Below are 22,342 nucleotides of genomic sequence, written 5' to 3' on the forward strand. Positions count from 1 at the left end.
TATGGACATGCCCCAGCTGGAAAAACAGGGGTGTAAATATTACAAATAACGCTGGATTCAGTGTCAGGGTCCTGGTATTGTACAAGCTGGCTCACTGTCACACTGACATGGCTAATTGGGACAGTTGAGCGGAGCCATTGTTATTAGTAACACCTGTGAAAAAGGCCTGTTACACTCAGCTGATACGATATCTTAGAATTCTCCATTTTTAAGATATTGCTTTATTGCTTCCCAGTACGTAAGGTACAGTATGGTTTGACTCCCGGTGTCGTATTCATTTTTAGTTCATATTAAACAATATTTCATTAACTTTCTTTACTGGGATGTTGTCTTTTACTTAAATGTAAAACATTGTGAACTGTGCAGTAAGCAAATGGCCTCACTTGCCTTATTATCATTGTCATTAGTTACATAGATGTTCACTGGACTGTGACTGCAGACTAATATGCATGGATAGATAATCAGAGCCAGGAGGATAGCTGGATATGTCTCCCAGTCTACCACTGACACAGACCCACTGCCTGGCTCTCTCTCCACATATCCAGTCAACTGTACCCATGCATGCCCAAACACACATTTTAAGGACATTACACTTTACTGTGTACATATTACAGGCACACACAATCCTGCACAATCCATTGTCACATTGGATGATCATATGCATGACTGCCTTGAGTCATATGCTTTTCATACATTTGCATACTCACATCCAAAGATGATTGTTGTCATGAAGAATGCTGGATCAGACACAGTATCTCTGCATGTATGCAACACTGAGATGGTCAGTGGCCTACAAAGCTGCACTGACGTGCCTTGTTACATAATCATGCTTTTAGAGCCTGCGAAATGAACGAGCAGGTGGAGGAGGAAACATGCGCAGTAGCAGCCTCGCCAGCAGCATCAGGACCAAAAAGATCCACAGGAGCGAGAAGATGGTGCATGTAAACACGCCGAGTGAGATGGCTGTGTGTTTTTGTCGGACCGCAGTCGCCACTTGCATATGAAACTTGAAAATCGAATTAATTTCGTGCGGATGAAAAAAACAAAACAAAAGGAGGTCTTATTTTCAGCCAGCAGACGCGCGCAAACGGAGCGGCAGAGGCGCAACGACAATAACAACACAAGATGAAATCGGTTTAGCCGCATGACGACGCTTTAAATCCTCTGCTGCGCTGCGACAGACAACACAAGCAGGACCCCCTCTCATGTCACCACGTATGACAGGCTTTCTTGTGTAATGGTCGCTGGTTTCTAGTGGGATGCACATCAGTGTTTGTTCGTACTCGCTCTCCGTCGTAATGGCAGCTCTGTACCAGGGCACGGACGCCTGCTCTCCGGATAAATTTCTGGCCTTGAAAGACGTGAGAGAGGTGAAAGAGGAAACTACGCTGGACGAGAAGCTCTTCTTGCTGGCATGCGAGAAAGGTCTGTTGTTTATCTGTTCATCGTTTCCTCCAAAAGTAAACCCAATCCCATAATCATTGTTTTTGAAACTCAATATTGTTAATGTTGGAATCAGATGACTAGCTGTGGGCTTGTAATACTGATTAGTTCAGATTTTACTTAAGCATATTGTGTGATCAGCTGGCCGACATGCAATGTAGATAAAATACATCATGACTAACAACTTGACAGATTTCCAGCAGGGCCATTGCAGCAGGCAGCAATCTGTACAGTCATAGCACTTATTTCCCCCCCCCCAGTGAATACCTCTCACAGCTGCCTACACGTTCATCACTGTGGAAATGCCCCCCCCCCCAGGGGCTATGATATAATTAGCTGAAGGTCTGCTCTTCTAAAAGTTTCTCTCCCTGGTCTGGTCGCAGCTCCTAGGAGGAAAGTTAACGCACACAAACTGGAGAGAAACTACACGGGATGTGCAGACGGCACAAGCATGAAATAGCAAAAGAGGCATGGGCACTGTCATCTCGTCAGATGGGAGGAGAGTGTTTCATTGATACGTTAAGAGCCAGGCAGCGCTTGTTTTAGGTGAACAGGCCAGCAACTGCCTGTGTGACCATATAAAGTATCTCTAAACATGGCTCAGCAACAGAAAGTGTCCTTTGAGGGATATGTTATCGTTATACACAACAGAGGTTGAGAGGACTGCTGGAGCTGAGCCTGCAAGAGCGCTTACCTCATGACCGAAGCTGTGTCTGTTTGGCTCAAACCGCGGATAACACTTTAGTGCTTTTATAGATCTGACTCTGCAATAATTCCCTGAAGTGGATTCCCTTCATGCTGCTTTGTCTTTGATGTGCTTCTCAGGCGACTACTACATGGTGAAGAAACTGCTGGCGGAGAACCGCCACGGCGAGCTCAACCTCAACTGCGTGGACGTGCTGGGCCGGGATGCCGTCACCATCACCATCGAGAACGAGAATCTAGACATCCTGCAGCTCCTTCTGGAACATGGTTGCCAGGTAGCGACACACACACACACACACACACACACTCAGAACAAAACAATGCATGTACAAGACATCACTTTTTTTAATATTGTTGTCATCTTAAGTTGTCTTTGCGCGTAACCTGTTACCTGATGCTTTGAAAATGTTTGTTTCTGTGTAGGCGACAGACGCCTTGTTGGTGGCCATAGACTCTGAGGTGGTGGGAGCTGTGGACATCCTCCTCAACCATCGGCCGAGGAGATCCTCCAAGCCCTCCATTGCAGTTAGCCTCCTCTTAATACTGTTATAAATCCCTTTTGCAAGAAAAACACTTCAGATGCAAAGCTGATGAAACTGATCTTTTTGTATAATTGCTGCACAGTACTCATTCGTATATATATATATATATATATATATATATATATATATATATATATATATATATATATATATATATATATATATATCTTTTTTCAGAAACTGATGCAGCGTATTCAGAACCCAGAGTATTCCACCACCATGGACGTGGCTCCAGTCATCCTGGCAGCCCACAGGAACAACTACGAGATCCTGACTATGCTGCTGAAACAGGACATCTCGCTTCCCCGGCCCCATGCTGTAGGCTGCGAGTGCACGCTCTGCAACGCTAAAAACAAAAAGGACAGCTTACGACACTCCAGGTACAGACAAACGGTGACCTAGAAGACAGAAAACCTAAAAAGTGTGAATGGTGTTTGCTTTCCCCTGATGGCTGCATTAAGCTCCCATTGAAACCAGAAAACTAGTGTTGCACTGAATTACTGTTGGAATGGTCAACATCACTTATGTCTTCCAGATGATGCCTGTGTTATTTTATGCAATTACTTTGGCCTTTGTCTGGTATGTAGGGGCTCAAGAGCAGCACTGAATCTATTGGTCTGTCAAGTTCAGGTTCTCGCGGCGCCTTGTTTTGATGATAGCATCAGCTTGAGAATGTCATCTTAAATACCTGGAAAGAAATGATTTACTATCTTATGCATTGACTTATTGTAGATGCTTTTTTTTTCTACAGTACCATGAATACTCCTAACGCTCTCTGTTATTACCAAGCTCTTCTTATCGTATCTGTACGTGTATAGAGAGACAGTGTTTTGTTTACCAGTGCTGGTCATATAAGTAGTAGTTTTGCACCAGAAGATAATATCACTACAAACTGTAATTTAGAGGGAAGTTGCTTTCCTCAGACAAGCAGTGCTTCTTGGTTTTCTGATACCATCTTGCAGATGAGATTTTGAGATGAGATTCTCCTCTGCAGGGCGCTTTTATTCTCTCTGCCGGGCAGTGTAGCTTCCCACACAGTAAGCTAAATGAATCAGGCTGCAGTTTGGCTGACAAACAACACCGAGGTCAAAGCAGGTACAAATGAAGCGGCTAGATGGCTGTATGTTTGTTTCTACAGTTCCTTTTCTACAGTTCCTCTGGTTTTTCCTGCTCCTTCCCTCACATTTTCATCTTCCCTTTCTTTTCGCCACCACTTTCATCTCCTCATCCAATGTGATATTTTTGGATCAGGTTCCGCCTGGATATCTACCGCTGCCTGGCCAGCCCCTCTCTGATCATGCTGACTGAAGAAGATCCCATACTCAGGGCCTTTGAGCTAAGTGCAGACCTCAAGGAGCTCAGTCTGGTCGAGGTGGAGTTCAGGTACGCTTCCTATCGACTGCTGCGTGTCCGTCCGTCATGTCAGTGCATGTTTATCTCATTTCTTTGCACATAAAGATCAGTGTACATGGATGCACACAGTGAGATTATAAATCCCCCTTCCTTTATAGAATGTAACAGATAAGAATTATATTTCATGTGGTCTGGTTGTATCTTCATTTCCTTGTTCCAGGAATGATTATGATGATCTGGCCAAGCAGTGTAAGATGTTTGCCAAGGACCTGCTGGCTCAGGCTCGAAACTCTCGAGAGCTAGAAGTGATTCTCAACCACACATCCAGTGAGGATCAAGTTGACAAGAGGGGTTTGCTTGAGGAGCGAATGAACCTCAGTCGACTCAAGCTTGCCATCAAGTACAACCAAAAAGAGGTTAGAGGGGCAAAGTCTGCAACATTCATGTTTTTTGGCATTGTCATGTCGCATGCCAATCTTTGATACACGCAAGTGGGTTGAGGATGTGGGTTGATATATTACTTGATCATTTAATTCCACAACTGTCCACAGATCAGGGAGTGAAAATAATCACACTATCCGTGATCAATTACCTCTTATATATAACTCGGCCATAACATCTGTTCTAGTACACCATGTGCTTGTCTTTTGGAAGTATGAGTTTGGCAAGATAAAGCACTTCCTCCAGGCAACAGCAGTCAAAGACCTTTTGAAACAAAGTTTGAACCCCAGTGATGATTTACAACTGGGATGGCTCAGTATGAAAAGTGTGACCCGTACATCACAGCACAGCTAGTGGCATACCGTTGTATCCTGCAAAGGTTTGCCTTAAGGTTGCACATCAGATAACTACTACTTAGAGTCTTATTTATGGTCCGTTGATGGACTTTTATTGGAGGGAGAACATTAATGTAATTGTAGCTGACTCACTTCAAAATGTGCTGGTAGGCAGATTTTTCCTTCGGCCTGTTTGCCCCATTTTCCTGTCGTGGTTTGTGCTAAGCTAAGCTAACCGGCTGCTTTCTCATCCTAGAGAAATGAGAGAGGCACCAGTATTCTCATCTAACCCAACTCTGGGCAAGAAAGTGAAACCTGTAATTTCTGTCAGTTTCACCTCTTCGTGTTGATTCATTTCCTGATTGCCCCTTTTACAGTTTGTGGCTCAGTCCAACTGTCAACAGTTCCTCAACACCGTCTGGTTTGGGGAGACAGCCAGTTATCGGCGCAAGCACACCTGTCTGAAGATGGCCACGGTGCTGAGCGTGGCGATGCTTTGGCCGCTGCTCTCTGTCTGCTACCTTCTGGTGCCTCGCTCCCGCGTGGGCCAGATCATCCACACGCCATTCGTCAAGTTCATCATCCACAGCGCCTCCTACTTCACCTTCTTGCTGCTGCTCAACCTGTACTCTCTGGTCTACAACGACGGCAAGAAAAACACCATGGGCCCTGCGCTGGAGATGATAGATTACCTGCTCATCCTCTGGATCATAGGTCAGCTTTTTACTTGGCTTTCAATCAATAAACAGCATACTGATGTATTGAGTATGTATGTTGCAATCATAATATAGGCTATATTTCAGTACTAAGAGGGCAGATTGCTATAATTGAAAAATTATTCACATTCAACTAAGAATAGAATTCAATCATATAAACCAGACTTTAATCCAATAACGTCGCATAGTGAAGGGAAAATGAGAGATTCCTGTTATGGCCCGGCTAAGTCTAGTATCCTGTAACCGTAATACTATCAGGCAGGACATGACAAACAACCGATTCTATACTCAACGACAGCATGCCTGGCTTGACTAGATTAAATCTGTCAGTTCTGCTTCTAAGTGAGCTCTATAGAAAGGAAAGCTTCTTCTATCTCCCCTGTGGCCCATCTGAGTGCTGGGATCGCTGGACTCATACATACAAACATGTATTTGCACGAAGACAAACACGTGTACACAAGCCATATCTGTTCAGATGGGGCGGGCTAGTGACAGTTAGAAATTGACTCCGTCTGTCTCTGGGGAAGGACCTCTCTGCAGAACCTTCCTATTCTGCCAAGAAACCATTAGCATGATCATTCAATCGCTTTAATGGCCCTGCCTTCTCAGCACAGATATTTGTCTCATGGTTGCAGCATCCTACCCTTCTCCACCGGACACAAAGCATCGCAACCACACCTCATTGGTCTAGGTTTCACTATCGCTGCAGGGTTGATAAATCATGCCAATAACTGCACCTGACGAGTTATAAAAGGATGTAGAAGCAATTGACTTCTATTATTCAATGTTATGAAGATGGTCGTGGGGTAATTTGCAATTTATTCTGTATTTTTGAGTGAGATCAGCAGTTCGGTCATTAGACAGTTTAATGGTTTTTTTCGGCCAAAGAGAAACATCAAAGTTCAATTTGAATAACTTCAGCAGTTTGTTTTTCCTCATTGCAAAACAGCTGTACTGCAAAGATGTGACGCTGTGTTGCAGATTTCATGCTCCGGTGTCATCAACAAAATACCCAAGATGAGTTAATTAACAAGAGTGAGATTCATAATGATTTACAAATCAAATGTGAGTGTTATTAGAATGTGAAAGGGAGCCATTAAAGTTGCTTGATGTCTACAGACAGCACTGACGAGCCACACAGCAGCTTTCCATTTCTTTTGCTTTCCATTGTTCTCTCTTTCTCCCACGCTATCCCCTCCTCTCATCTTTCTCCTGCTCTCTCCATCCTGCCGTTCCCCTGAGCCAGATGCCTCACATTAATGGGGAAATCAGATGCTGAGACTGTGTGTGTGTGTGTGTGTGTGTGTGTCTTTGGGCTGGGCGACTTGCGCGTGTGTGTGTGTGTGTGTGTGTGTGTGTGTGTGTGTGTGTGTGTGTGTGTGTGTGTGTGTGTGTGTGTGTGTGTGTCTCAATGCATCTCTCGCTGTCTGCGAGTGTGTGGAGTTTGATTGAACTCAAATTCAACCATTCCATAGAAAAAAATAAATGTGATTTCCATGCCAAACCCTGTCAGCATATGTTCTTTTGAATCCATGGAAACCAATAACAGATCAATCCGGTTCAATGTAATGTAATCAGTTATGAATCAAGGCATAGAGAATGTCTCACTACTGTATGCCTTGGACTGGCAGCTGGAGTCGAGTTTCCGTAATCTCTACTGTACATTTAGAATTGATAAAATCCCACTTGCACGCAGAAAGACACGGACATCCATCTTTATTAAATTCCACACACCTCCTTAAATCTCACAGACGACACATTTTCAGCACATTAATCTCCCATTTCTGTGTCTCATGCATTCCTTGTTTCCCCCGGGCTCCCACCGTGAGATGACTTATGGTTGAAGCGATTTTTAAAATGTTGGGGATGACAGCAAAATGGCTTTTTTCCAGTGGCATGTGTATATGCGTGTGGTGATGGGAATTTCCTGCTCTCCTGTAGGGATGGTGTGGTCGGATGTGAAGCGTCTGTGGTACGAGGGGCTGGAAGACTTTCTGGAAGAGTCTAGGAACCAGCTGAGCTTCGTGATGAATTCCCTTTACCTATCCACCTTTGCCCTCAAGATAGTTGCTCATAGCAAGGTACACACACACACACATTACACACACTCTTTATATTTAGAGGATGGATAACTGCATATAAAACTGGATTCAGAAAGTTAATTCCTGTCACTGTATATCGAGTTAAATAATTAGATTAGAACAATGCTTCCACTAGCAGGTGGTTTGCTTAACTTAGAATGATAGACTGGAAATGGGGGGGGGGGAGCACCTAGCCTGGCTCTGTCCTAAGGTTAAAAAAACACGGCCTAAAGCTCATCAATTAACACACTAATCGCTCATATCTCATTTGTTTATCTGTACAAAAACAAGTATATGTGTTTCTGATTTGGTTCGCTTGTTCTTCAGTTCAAGAATGTGGCGGACACGGAGAGGAAATACTGGGACGCCTTCCATCCCATCTTGGTGGCTGAGGGCCTGTTTGCCTTTGCCAACGTTCTAAGTTACCTGCGACTCTTCTTCATGTACACCACCAGCTCCATTCTGGGACCGCTACAGGTAGGAAAGCAGTGGTGACGCACACTAAAAAAAAGGACTCGCGAGCTCAGCAGCTCCACATTTTCGTAGTTATATATACATAATTGATTCCCGGTGGAGCCAGACATGTAAGAAGAAGATCCCTGCGTAGTTTTGAGATCATGTGTCCAGCCATGACTTCGTAAAAAAACACTTTGGATGTGAACAAAATGACCAAATTTGATATGTGAAGATTATCACGCTGCTTTCCTTTTCTATCATTCTCTCTAACCCCACCGAACGCACGTACACCACCCACTCTCTTCCTCTCTCAGTGAAGTGTGAACACTCAAGGACAAGCCCACACTAAACATCACACCAGCTGTGCTCAGCAGTATCATCGCCATCATCGTCAGCATTAAGACTAAGCACAGTGGACTGAGGCGGTAGATGGATGGTGTTCTGCTGTGATAATGTGCTCATAACAAACTGAGCACAACATCATCAAGCTTTGCAACTATGCATCACCGTCCTGCTCTCACCATTTCTATCATCTACATGTATGAGGGCCTGTAGTTAAGGCTGATCCACTACCATCTTAACTGCGACTTTGTCTGCATGGTAATTAAAGGGAAAAGTACAGTTGTTACATGTTGTATAGTCAACGGCAGTTGAAACTCATTTTCTGAACTTTTCACTGCTAAGTGGATTCGATTTGAAATGTGGATCAGCCTGATAACTGCTTTTACTGGCAAGTATAGAAAGGTTGGGGATTTGACATTTTCAACAAACGGCTAGATTACAATCAATCTAAGTGCCGAACATTAAGGGCAGATGGCTGTCGAAAAACGATCCAAGTAAACAGTCTTTAGTAAACTTTTCTAAATCCTGTATTTGATTGGCTTGATCTTCTCTTCACTTGTTTTTTTTCCCCAAAAGGTTATGGAAATGTTTAGCAATACAGTTGTACTGATCTGCTTTATGCTTGTTTTCCCAAACATTTTTCCTGGGGAACCCACTCTTTCAAAATGACAAACCTTCGCAAACCCAATTCACCATAGGCCTTATCAATTCAAATCACGAGAAGAGCAATTTTTGTTCCTGATAATTTTTATGAAAATCCATCTTTTATCCAGGCTTTTAGTAACCCAGAGCACGGTGCATTCAGCGTCCTGTGAGGAGCGACTGTCAGATACAATCGTGGTTTAGGTGTGTGTGTGTGTGTGTGTGTGTGTGTGTGTGTGTGTGTGTGTGTGTGTGTGTGTGTGTGTGAGACATCACTGAGAGGCAACTGTTCTAAACAGCAATGATGGCTTCTAAAGAGGTTAGCGTAGATGCTGCAACAGCATCAGTTTAATCAGACCTGGAGAGTAAAGAGGAGCAAAGAACGGCACTGAAGGTTTTAATCAAAGGAAAATGTGTTTTTGCTCTTGGGTTAGCGTTAGGGTTTGATTGACATACGGTTAAACCTTTCTCTTTTTTTCACCTTTCCAGACAAGCCAAAAATCTGGTTTAAATATTTTCTACTCAGACTTCTTCAACAACCTCAGTGCCATAGGTGTCCCTTTTTATCGCATCATGATTTTATCGTCCAGCCAGCTGGCAGAAAGATAGTAAAGCCAGCCAACATCTGACTTTTTCTGGCAGAATTTCGTTTTCCCTCTGTGTGTGGTTCTGTTACATAAAGCAGTGTTCAGGTATTCAGTGATGTCAGTTTATTTGTAAGGCTTTATGCCTTCCTGTCATTAAGTCAAGTGCTGTTTGTGCTTGACTTATAAAACAGTAAGGGTGCCCTGTTGATCGTTAATTAGCACTTTTCAGCTACAATCTCCTCTATCTTCTCTCTTCTCTCCTCACTTACTCACTCACTCACTCACTCACTCTCTCTGTGACATCACTGTCTGGCTAGCTTAGCAAGATGGAAAAATGATTAGCTTTGGATGCGTTCACGGCCGCACTCACATGGCAGACACACCTCCCCACTAATGCACACAAGCCCACACATTTCCAGACGTGTGTGTTGTGTGAGCGTGCAATTATTTGCAGTCAGACGAGCTCCTTCTCACACACAGACAGTGAGGCAGCGCTGTGTGGGTTGCAGTAATGTATGATTCTGTCCTTCCTGAAGAGGCCGGCTCATGTTTCTGCCGGGCAGTGCCCCCTACTGAGGTTGGAAAGAGTGACTGAAAGTGTTTGTCATCTACTATCAACAGTATGCTTACAATGAGCTCACTCATGGCCCAGACTTAACCTCACCAACAGTGTTAATTTTCCCATAACTGATACAGGCACGCCAGCAGACATGTATGAATGTGTTTGAGAGAAAAGACACAAGTTGTGCCCCAGTTGCATACTAAATACAAGTATTTATGGTTGTGCGTTCACACTGCTTAAAAGTGTAAAATACTTACCAACTGGTGTCGGTGGATGGTGTTGTCCCACAACACATTAAACGAAGAGACTCACTGCTGGAAAATATTTAAAACTAATTAGGAAGAGTGTTGAAACAATTAGAACAATTATACAGCAACACATGTTATCCAAAGTGCTTCACAGAGACATTTTAAATGTATTTAAATAATATAAAAGAAAATAAACAGTTAAATAGCAATGATGGAAGTTCAGCGTTCTTTTACATCCATTGTTTCAAACGTTGTATCATTTCATTATATCATATCATTGTTATAATAATATGCTAAAGTTCACCATTTCTTATACACAAACAGCAAACTGTACTGTACTGTATGCTTTGGTGTATGTTTGTGTACATAGTTGCATTTGAGTTACCTTTTAATGCATTAGACCCCCATCCAGTACAAGGTTAGGAGCTCCTGACCTGCTGCGTTCTTGCTCTGTTTGTACTGTAAGTTAGGCTACCTGTCAGGCCGGGCAAGCAGGGAACACCCTCAACTCCTTTTTCAAAATGTGTACAAAGTGGCACAGGAATACACTGGGGAGATTCAGACATGACAAGAGAATGAATCACCCAAATAGACTAGCCCTTCTCCTCAAACAAGCTGCCTGGGTTTCAGTGCAAACACTCCCGTCGTCATTCCCCTTGAGGTGCAGGGAGAGCGGTCATCCCTCACATTGGACACTCTATGTGTTTGCGCTTTGCTAGGGCGAGCACATTCTGACCTTGTTTGAGCATCACGAGGTCCTAGCAAACAGATAAGCCACTCAGGTCTTTAAATAGTTTGTTTCCAATGGTCTGAGCACACTTGCTCTGTCTTTGAGCCCTCTTTTTTTGGCTTCTCCCATGTTTGTCTGTCTTCCCTCAGGTCGGGTGAGAGAGCACTACAGCTGCCAGAATGTATTGCTTTTTCCACCTCCTCAGGGAGTCATTGCAAAACAAGAACATGGGGGGGGGTGGGGGAGTAGCTACAAGTGGTCAGAAAGTTTTCTTACAGAGGATAAGTGTTGAAAGTGTACTAAAACATCACAATCAAGTAGACATATAAAGCTACCTTGCCAAAGTTGTAAAGACGGCAGACATTCTGACTCGTCACAGGTGTAGAAAATAACAATGCTGGCTTCCATCGAGGTGCTCCCTGATACTTTAGGAGCAAAGCTTACTGAGACACTTAAATGGAATATTTCCATCATTAATGTTATTTGTTTTAACTCTGCTTTCCCTACATCAAGTCAAAATGTCTGCTGGGAAAAAAGGCTCTGTTAGCTTGTTTATGGAGTATTTCTAATGCCAATTCTTAAACGTGTGCAAGTACACAGAAACATTAAACATAATTAAATCAACCCTGCAGAGCACATAACTCAGACACCCAAATGCAGAAAACTGACTCTTCTTGACTACATCAGATCAAGCGGCGCAGGATTAACAAGCCAAATATATTCATGTCTCCTCAGATCTCCATGGGTCAGATGCTACAGGAGTTTGGAAAGTTTTTGGGCCTCTTCCTGTTGGTGTTATTCTCCTTCACCATTGGACTCACCCAGCTTTATGGAAAGGACCAGCAAGACCCAGACAAGAATCAAACAAAGGACTGTGAGGGCATATTCTGCCAGCAACAGAGCAATGATGCATTCCACACGTATGGGCCAACCTCAGTCTGTCATTTTATACTGCAATGATGATGATGATGAATGTGCAGAATGTTATTCTGAATCATGCTTTAAGTATGAAATTAGATGTTGATTTTCAGGGTTATTTTGAGAAATGCATCTGACAGACATGTTTCCTAAATGACATCTACCACCTTCTTCTGATTCACAGGTTCATGGGGACCTGCTATGCCCTATTCTGGTACATCTTCTCCCTGGCACACGTTGCGCTCTTCGTCACCCGCATCAGCTACACAGAGGAGCTGCGCTCTTTTGTGGGTGCCATGATCATAGGCACCTACAACATTGTGGTGGTTATCGTGCTGACCAAGCTGCTGGTGGCCATGCTCCATAAAAGCTTCAGACAAATTGCTGTAAGTGTAAACGTTTGGTCCATAATGACTTTGTTTCGTAGCGCTGTCAAGGCTAATTTGAGTTCAACTTGGAACCAAAAGTTGCAACTGTTTTCATTTACTGTTAAGATTAGAGTTTTCTCTAACTCACCCTGAAATGTTGCACAGATGTTAAATAGTTTCTACTTTTGATGCTGCTGCTGCACGATTTCTTCTTTCTTTGAACAACCGATTTTGATTATGCTAAGTAAAACATCATTGTCCAGGAAAATCTATGCCCTCAAGGATTTCCACCAAAAAATAGTTTAGTTGCATTTTCAAGATTCCTCTATAAAAGGAGAACAGCGTGTGAATGAATATTCTTACATTTCTGTGTTCTCAAAGTTCTCCTGGGGTTTTTGGGCTTCTGTAGAATCACGAGGATAAGGAGTGGAAGTTTGCTCGGGCCAAACTGTGGCTGAGCTACTTTGATGACAAGTGCACCATGCCTCCACCGTTCAATATCCTCCCCTCCCCAAAGACTGTCTGCTACCTGGTGACCAGCATGAGCAAGTGGATCTGTTCGCACACCTCAAAAGGCAAGGTGAAGAGACAGAACAGCCTCAGGGTAAGGAAGATAGTTTCATACAGGTCAGAATATCAGAGCCCTAACTTGTAGTGGGAAGATGGCTGCCAGTGCATCTTTGTTGGATTTTTATTATTTGCTGTAATCCTTGTGCTTTGTGCAATATCTTTTCATCGTTGTGAATTCCTTCATTGTCTTTTCCATCCAGGAGTGGAAGAACCTGAAGCAGAAGCATGATGAGAACTATCAAAAGATCATGTGCTGCCTGGTTCACCGCTACTTGACCTCCACGCGGCAGAAGATGCAGAGCACGGACCAGGCCACGGTGGAGAATCTGAACGACCTGCGCCAAGACCTCTCAAAGTTTCGCAACGAAATGAGGGACCTGCTGGGCTTCCGGACCTCCAAATATGCCATGTTCTACCCAAGGAGCTAAAAAAAAAAAAAAAGAGACTAGATATAACTTCCCCTTTCCCCTCTCCTTTTGACAAAACCTCTGCTTCTCATTTTTCTGGGATGCTGTGTGATCCGAGCATGTGCAAAAACTCTGCTCCTTTGAGTCACAGAGGCAACTTTTAAACCTGGACCTTAACTAGAAATATATACATATATTCTCCACCAAAGCCTCCCGACTCAGGCCCCGTATGTATTAATCAAGCTATTCAACCTTTTTGTAAATAAATAAAGCTTTTCAATAGAAAAAAAACTATTAAACAATTTATGGAAACATTAATTTAATGGCATAAAGAACTGATTTTGCTGAATGCAAATGCTGCTTTTTGTTACTTTTTGATTTCTCTCCTTGATCTTTGGTCACTCAGTTGAGAAAGCCATGAAAACTGTATACTGTTCAGCCAACTGCCCAGCGGTCCAGTCCACGTGGGAGTCACATGACACACACCTGATCCATTCTCGTGCTTAGCATTGCTGCCTTGACCTCTCTCAACAGACCAATCCACAAGACAGACAAACACAAGGCACATGTTGAAGGAGTTTTATTTGGGAAGATGAAGACAATAAAATATAAATAATATTCACAGACTTTTTTCATATGAAAATAATTTTCATTTCATAACTCTGTCTTTATAACACAAGTAAATGATGTATGCTGATAGCGGTGCTTTGCATTTGTAAACAAACTAAAGAAAGAGAGCTTTAGCTAGGAAGTGTCTCAGTTGTTTCACATAAAACCAGCATAGAATCACATACATATTAAATATTGCACTTTTCATCATCACTTACAGACTTCTAAATTCTGCCAATTAAAATTGAACTCACAAAAATGAACTCCAGACTGTTGACGCTGTCATTAAAAATACAACAATCAGCTGTGACAGATCCCCTATGGGTGTCAGGCTTGGGAAGTTTAAGGCTATATTTGTTTAATGCATACTAAATAATAAATCCAACTGTTTATTCACATTGCGCTCCACAGACTCAAAGGGAAACAACTGAAAAGTAGAATATGCAAAAATGTTAAATTAATAGCACCATGACAGGACACAGGCAGAACAGATGTGGATACTGGAAGTTTTAAACAATATGATTATTGTTTGTTTTGTGAAGCACATCTCTGTGAATTGCTATACTTCATATTCTGGGCTCCTGTTACTGGCTACAATTTAAATCCCTGCTGGAGGCATGACGGGAATGTGACTAGGCAGAGTGAGAATATGGAATAACGTTGGAAACAAATCATTTTGTTGCTAATTATTCTGATAAGACTAACCGACTGGTCTCTTAATAGAACAGAGTAGAAGTGCTGAATGTCTTCTTGTTTATTCTAAAAACATGTGATCTGCAGCAACATGAATAAATACAAAAATCGAAGTTGCGCTTAATTGAATGATTAATCTAGATTTTATGTTTTGTTCTGGCGTCTCTGCATCCAGATTCACTTGTGTTGTTGGCTTGTGTTTGTGTTGTGGAGTTGGAGATAATTTAATGCTTAATTGTTTCCATCCACAGCTGAGCCTCCGGCGAACGTGTCCAGTGGAAATCCTCGTCCGTACTGGAGCTCAGCACCGCTTGTTTTTCAGAACATTGAGTCCTTTCTGGTTCTTTGTCTTAAACGCCATAACAAAGTGCTGAGGGGCGATTTTCCCCCGGCCCTCTTCGTCCACCTGGCCCATGAAGACGTAGTTCAAGCCTGGTGAGGTCACACACAAAAAACCTGAATGCAGTGGCGGAACGGCAGAGACATTCAGGGAGGCCAAATATCAGAATCTCCACGCGGCGGGTCTGTATACTATATGTTTATATGCATACATATAAACATATTTAATGTTTGGACAGTGAGTTCTGCCGCTCACCTCACACTTTAGGGCAAGCTCTATCGACTGAGCGTGACGGCACAGCAAAGGAGGCAAACTCAGAGCCATAAGTTATTCAGAACAGTCAGCCAGGAACTCTGTATTGATTATCATCATTTGGATACGGATACTTTGTTTTTTGACGATTTGATTTCACCAGCACTCTGTGAACTCACCTCTCCTGATGAACGGACACTTCTTGCACAGGACGATGATCTTGGTGCTCATGGTCTTTCCTGCCTGCTGGATGGCCAGATTGCCTTCTTTATACACGTTGATGATAGAGATAGTGGCGTACATGCTTCCTTCTCTCATCACAGCAGTGATGACTGTACCGGTTATCACTGTCACAGACAAACAGGTCATGACAAATGAACTTATACATGAAAATCACTTGACACACTTCCTCATAAATAAGGAGAAAGCCCAGACATGAACTACAAAATCATCACTGTCGTGGCAAGTTTCTGGGCTGTGGTTAGAACAAAAGCCAAACCTTTAAGCAGAGCAACTGCAGCAGCATAATGACACTTTGAAAAAATCAAAAAAGAGTAAAAGAAGATGTCGTTAACGCATATCAGAATGACACCAAGTACCAAGACTACAGCCATGTGAGCTAAGCACAAAGTACAGCTGAAGCTGACGGGAATGTCACGAAGAACTCAGCAAATGTTTCAACATCAGGTAAAGGGGAGCCTGGAATTTAAAGAGGGAAACTTAACATAGACCTAGCTGTGGTGAAGGGACTCTTTTCCTCATCAATAATCTAAGATAGACGTGAACAATGTGTGCGTACTACTACTGCTAGTTCTTGTCTGTGAAGATGTCATGGTGAATAACCAGCATAGCCTCTCATCGGCTCCTCACAGGCTTTCAACGCTCCCCTTTTGACCTTTTTATGGCTCCGTCATCCATCCATGAGCTAATAGCTCCTTCCCAAAAACTCAAAAAACACATGAAGGATATAATTTACTAATATTTTAAGTGTTTCCAGGATATGGCCCCTAAATGTGTGATATCATAATTGTCCTCCAGCAGACAGCTAAGATGTTTTGAGTCAGTGGAGGTAACTCGATAATAAACTATACAATCTAACACAGCACAAATTTATTTTTGTGTTTTGGGACACTGGCAACCAAAACAATAAAGAAATGAACTATAAGCATCTTATAGGTTAATTTGTCTGAATACAGACTTGCTACCTACTGTATCTCACAGCTTTTTTTAATATTCGGTTGTGCTCACAAATGTGTGAGTCATTTCCTGTTTAGTCTGTCCAGGTCTTCAAAAGTAAAAAAAAAAAAAAAAAACAGTTTTGTTGTATGGACCTGGCATTTAGCAGTGACAGTGGAGCCAGTGGAGTGAGAGAGAAGCACGTTTCATTCAGTCTGAACAGGATTCTTTTCATTGATGGTACCAACATGTCTGGACCTCAGTACTGTTTCATTTCCTGACAGGCAGGAGAATAGCCAGAGGACTGCCTGTTTCAGTAACGTTATTATATCTGATGCTGATGTTGTATAAACCAGGGAACTGCTTTTAACAATTCAAAGCGCATAAATCACCTTATTTGATTAAACAATAGCAACAGTTATGGCTTTAAGTGTTAATTAGAGTCAGTCTACCGTCCCTCCACTTCATTAAAATGTGTCCTAACATATTGTGTGCTGAATGCGCCGGCACATCACACGGGTGACTTTTTCCACACGCACCACCACGTCGCTTGCCTTTCCTCAGTTCCTGATGCAATTCCAAGTGAACTCTTTGAAATGCCAACCTAACACATGTGGTAAACATCTCAAAGAGGAAAAAACATCAGAGAGCAGGAGAGTAGCATACGGAGGCCGAGCCTGAATCAACACGTTCATTTATCAACAGTTTACCCACAGTCAGAGTGTGTGTGTGTGTGTGTGTGTGTGTGTGTGTGTGTGTGTGTGTGCGTGTATGTGTGTGTGTGTGTGTGTGTGTGTGTGTGTGTGTGTGTGTGTGTGTGTGTGTGTGTGTGTGTGTGTGTGTGTGTGTTTACACTGGATGTAACTGTGTCCTACTGTATGCACTCCTTCACTTCCTGACAGGCTATCAAGGAAGTCTTTGAGATGCGCAGTGAGAAATCAGAGGAGCAAAGATAGTGACATTATCAGGACTGTAAACTGCTTGTTAAGAGAGATTTGGCTTCCCGATGCTGTTGTAAATCTTTGAACTGTGTACTGTTAAGGTTTTTACTTTATAGGTATGTATAGTAACAGTATATGTGTACAGTTATGACACTAGCAGGGCTGGGACATATCAGTGACTGTAGGTTACGTGGTTCAAATATATTGCAATAAGCGCTGATGTTCTTACCAAAATTGCTGGAGCAGTAATTGCTGTCAAGTGTTCCTCGTCTTTTGCATTTCTGCTGGCAGAGGGCTACAGAGTACTTCAGAGCTGCAGAAGAAAATACACAAGAAAATTCAATCTCTGCAATTTTGCCTGCCAGTGATGCAAGATAATAAGTTATGGTTGCATCTGTTTCTACTGTGGTTTATTTACAGATTGTTCTCAGTAACACAAGAGTCCAAATGACTGGCTGTCAGCCTCAGAGACAATGTGCAGCGTGTAAAAGAGCGAGATAATGTGAAGCGAACATCTGTTTTTAGAGTTAGAGGTACAGTACAGAATCCATAACGGAACGCACCAAGAAAATACAAGGGGACTGTCCAAATATTATTCTTACTGGAGAAGGAAAAGTCAGGAATTTTAAACCAACAAGAAAGCAACTGTCGCATAATGACATCACGGCTGGGAGACGCCAAGATAACCTGGCTTGACTAAGAGAAAAAACAAAACAGTGTGTGGGAATGTGAGTTTGAGTATGAAAACGAGCTGCGACACATGCCCACATTAGATATGAATTTGTGCTATGTACAAAGAAAAAGGTGAGCAAAAGACATGAACATGTGTTGCTGTTGGCTGCATCTGTAATAGAACCTGCAGTCTCCAGTACTGCATGTCAAATTGTGAAGATCCGCAATTTAGCTTGACCTTTTTTTGTTTAATGGACCCATTAAACCCATTTCATTTTAGAAGGGTGTTCATAATTATGCCAACTATTTATCCACTGTAAAGCAGCTCTGACTTAGAATTCTCAACCATGAACCGTGTTAAGAGGACTCTAGCAGCACACTTCACTTCTTCTTTTCTTGCCCAGATCTGCTATCAGAAGCAGATTGCAGTGGTTAAAGGGAAAAGATAAACCCCACGTGTTGGCAAGATAATCCAGTAGTGCAAAGCCAGTATGTCTCATAGCTACATCAACAAAGACAGATGTTAGAAGACCTCTAGAGGTTTTTAATTGGATAAAAGTTGCTACCTACGTATGGGCCTGGTGGTGACTGGCTGTGTGGTAGTGGTGGGTGGTATCGTGGTGATGGAGAATTTCTTTGGTCGGAACTTGTAGTGTCCAATGAAGCCGTCTGCGGTTAGACTGAGATCTGACAGGAACTGGATGAGGAGCTGGTTCCCATCTGAGAACACTGGCCTGCAAAGAAAAGCAGACAAGCAGACTGAGTGTAAACTGAGAGGAATTCATAAGATGGATGTTTTAGTGAGAATAAAATCAGAATCACCTACGCTGGGGGGCTGTCTCCACAATATTTGCCGATCCTCTTGGCATCGTTGATTTCTGCCCCATTAAAAATGGAGACGTGGTCATAGCGGCAGTAGTTATCCCTTTCCACATCAAACTTCTCAAACTTGACTTCAATAATCTGCCGCGGGAGACAAACCACAAAGATAATATTCTGTCACGCACCAAAAGCTTGTAATAGGGCTATCAAGGTAGGCTGTTTGACTAAAGGGTACCCTGTCATTTGTGGGATGATGTAGTCTTGTTCCACACCCATTGCACATTAAGCTGTCTTATAAGAGTGCTCAAAGATTTAGCACTGCACTCCGACAACAATGTTGGACTCATGTAGGGCAGTTTAAATGAAGAAAAAGCATCAAAATCAACACAGGAGAACTAGAACTAGTTTTTTTTTAGTCCATACATTATTAATCTGTGTCGAAACCTGGTGTCTACTTTACCCACAATTCAGAGGTTGTTGTGCTAGAGTCAAAAAAAAGCTTTATGCAACTTTCCTTTAAGAACTTTGCATATAGCATCGCCTCTTATTAAGAACAAAATAGATTCATTCATTTTGAACACTCTGACCTGGTTCTTTGGTGCAACTATGTGCCAGAAGCAGGTGACTCCAGCCGGATAGTCCTTCTCAGGCCAGTTGGGTGTTTTGAAAGTCCCAGAGGGCTTGTCCAATCTGCCTCCACAGTACTGGTCCCCTGTGGAGAAATGACATATAGTAATCTGGGATAGTCACCAGGAATAATCTGCACAATATTGTTGCTGTTCCTTGAGGGCAATGATCCAGATCTTATCATCATTCTTAACCAGGAACAGTACATTATATGATCCTGTAATGACCCACTACTGTAATAGGAGCTCTCGTTGCCTTCTTTGTCATTATGTGCACCCTAAATACTAAGTCAGTCATTAGTCCTGTGCAGAGGACAGTTTAAAAAAGACAGTATGCTTCCAACGTCGTCAAGCATCTGAGAAACACCAGTTTAATAATAACACAAGTCGTTCAGACTAAATCTCTTGAAGACATGTTGTCTTTGTAACATACACTTAGACTGATGTTTCCTTTCCAACATGAAGAAGTACAATTTAGCACAGTGACAAAAATAGACACTTAACAAATGTTGTGCTGTACAGTTTTGACAACACTAAAACGGTCTTTAGTATCTGTTACCATTCATTGTGTTGAGCCAGACCGGCTGGTTAATAGACATTATCCATTACAGCTGTCAGCTCCTTGAGTACAGAGAACCAGCCATTAAAAATCCTCAAAAACAGAAGAAGTGACTTCGCAAACCCTGCAGAGAGGAAGAGGCTCATCCAACTCTAAATAATACTTCTGACCTGTGCCTTCTATTAATGTGCTCCAAGAGAAATTCCTCATCATACTGCGATAAGTTAAGATATTCCTCCCTATTGGAACTTTAAACCCATAGCCTTGTCTCTGAAAAGTGAAACCCACAAAGATCACTAAAGCCTTGTTAATTTGCTTTTTAGAGACTGACCCTATGACCCAACACAGACACACTCCTAGGTCAGTATCAGATTCCTTTATGGGGTGAAGCCATGGCTGAGACACAGTCCCCACGTGTCTGGCTATTACATGCTTGGGTAGCGGCAAGGTATTCTCTCCTCCTTGTGTAGGACAGCAACATAAGAGCCAGCGCGCCAAAACTATTCTCAAAGCTTCTTCTTCCCATGTTTGCCTATACCTCGTTCATGTGGGTTGGCAGCAGAGAAAACAGTCAGGAAGCCACTCCCAGCTGTGTTGGCATCAGACACCATCTGTAGGAGCATCTTGTTGCCCGTTGAAACCAGGGCTCCTGGCTTGAACGTCCCACAGAAGCGACCAAGTCTCTGCCCACTGACATGGCCACTGTAAACATCCACAAAGTCATAGCGGCACAGGTTGTCGTTCTCCAAGTCAATAAAGCGGAATGACAGGACCACCACCTTTCCCTCTGGGACCTGGGTGTGAATTTACAGAGGGCATTAAGGGTTACACGTGTATCAATATTACTGAGAGCATGAATGTTGGCTTGTTACACTAATGATGCAAAACTATGTTCTCCACATATGATTGCAGATACGAACAACATATTAGACAGTAGGTCTGACTTATGTAAAGCAAAATGCAACTTGGTCCAGCCAACACCTTGACTGTTTAAACAGTAATGTAATGGAGGGAGCCAGTCAACAAAAACAACCTTAAGCTGGCTGTGGTTGAGTATTTTTAGAAGGAAATTGGGAGTTTGGGGTTAGAGAATCATACCATTATATCGTGCAGCTGTTTGTGTGTGTTTTTAAATAACAAGTTAGCTATCAATGTTATCATCATCATTATGCTAGACTTTAAAAGCTAAACTTGAATGTGACATTGGACTCACTGTGATTCTCCACACGCATTTGGTATTTGGAGGGTAAACTCCTGGGTACCCCTGGCTCCCGATTACTCCAGAGTCCCCTGTGATGTTTCCGCCGCATGTGAAGATTGGTCTAGATGGGGGAGAGAAGGTTTTCTATTTTCAAAATATCAAATGTTGATGATGTGTTAAAGCAATAATTAAACATGTTTCAACGTCAACGACAGCCTGCGGTGGATTTAACACAGATTTAATTCAATGCGCCACATGTCCGGACTGCAGAAAATTCCTCTAAATAAACTCCAGTCCACTGACGATGCTTCTCCATAGTCCACACGAGATCCTTGACACCTTGCTCACTTTCAAATCGATTCAAAATAAATAAGTAAAATACAATAAATTGTGTACCTCCGTTGAGACTGCGCGCAAACCTCTGTCAAGAACAGTAGACTCCATGCGCAAAAAATACTGCATGTTCTCCACATAGTTGGGTTAACGGAGCAGGCTCTTCGCCTGTGTTCGCCCCTTGAAATGAATGGCATTGTGTCCTGCTGCTCAAACGGTGGTGTAAAGTAGGCAGGAGTTCCTGCAGGGAGTTTCAGTAACTGCAAGCCGGAGCAGATGAATATAGCGTTTGTTCTGCGTGTATGGAAGGACGGAGCACAGGCTGCTGCTTTAAAAAAAAAAAAAAAAAAAAATACAGAAGCACAGGGAGGGTTTGAGGTATTGCATTAGTTTCCTGCAGCACCTGGCCGGAAAAACCTTGAAGGAGGTGGCATGGATAAACTTCAACTCCCGAAGACGTACATGGGCGAATTTAGCATTCCAACTAACGTGGATCATATACATACATACAGCAGAGACTTCACCCAAGATCACACGTGTCTGCAATGAGCGAAACATACAGTATGCTCACAGATGTGATAGAGGATGGCAGCTGATTTTTTTTAAAAACAGGAATGCACATTTTATACCAGCTTGAAAACATTATTAAAAATATGTTAAAATGGGTATAGC

General features: G+C 42.6%; 2 protein-coding genes across 3 annotated transcripts; one reads left to right on the forward strand and one right to left on the reverse strand.

The window, feature by feature from the left end:
- The first annotated feature begins 873 nt into the window (after positions 1-873).
- Positions 874-14,856, forward strand: trpc1 (transient receptor potential cation channel, subfamily C, member 1). 2 transcript variants are annotated; one of them, XM_068709882.1, is made up of 13 exons: positions 874-1,425; positions 2,269-2,423; positions 2,572-2,673; positions 2,868-3,070; positions 3,942-4,073; positions 4,264-4,459; positions 5,197-5,533; positions 7,477-7,616; positions 7,944-8,093; positions 11,919-12,103; positions 12,286-12,487; positions 12,879-13,073; positions 13,240-14,856. In XM_068709882.1, the coding sequence occupies exons 1-13, from the start codon at positions 1,260-1,262 to the stop codon at positions 13,465-13,467; spliced, it is 2,391 nt and encodes a 796-aa protein (XP_068565983.1). In that variant the 5' UTR covers positions 874-1,259; the 3' UTR covers positions 13,468-14,856. The 2 variants fall into 2 exon arrangements, with proteins under 2 accessions (XP_068565983.1, XP_068565984.1); XM_068709883.1 differs by lacking the exons at positions 874-1,425; positions 2,269-2,423; positions 2,572-2,673; positions 2,868-3,070 and adding an exon at positions 3,608-3,785.
- pcolce2b (procollagen C-endopeptidase enhancer 2b) lies at positions 14,012-22,029 on the reverse strand. The gene is made up of 9 exons (XM_068709884.1): positions 21,734-22,029; positions 21,350-21,458; positions 20,675-20,930; positions 19,539-19,663; positions 18,956-19,092; positions 18,700-18,863; positions 17,687-17,770; positions 15,520-15,687; positions 14,012-15,180 (listed from the first exon to the last, which is right to left on the reverse strand). Exons 1-9 carry the CDS (start codon positions 21,865-21,867, stop codon positions 15,050-15,052), a joined length of 1,308 nt encoding a protein of 435 aa, XP_068565985.1. The 5' UTR covers positions 21,868-22,029; the 3' UTR covers positions 14,012-15,049.
- Between the last annotated feature and the right edge of the window lie 313 nt (positions 22,030-22,342).

The sequence above is a fragment of the Cebidichthys violaceus genome, unplaced genomic scaffold (assembly GCF_023349555.1).
Source record: "Cebidichthys violaceus isolate CVI_PGR_0920_01 unplaced genomic scaffold, fCebVio1.0.p SCAF_15, whole genome shotgun sequence".
Classification (NCBI taxonomy): Eukaryota; Metazoa; Chordata; class Actinopteri; order Perciformes; family Stichaeidae; genus Cebidichthys; species Cebidichthys violaceus.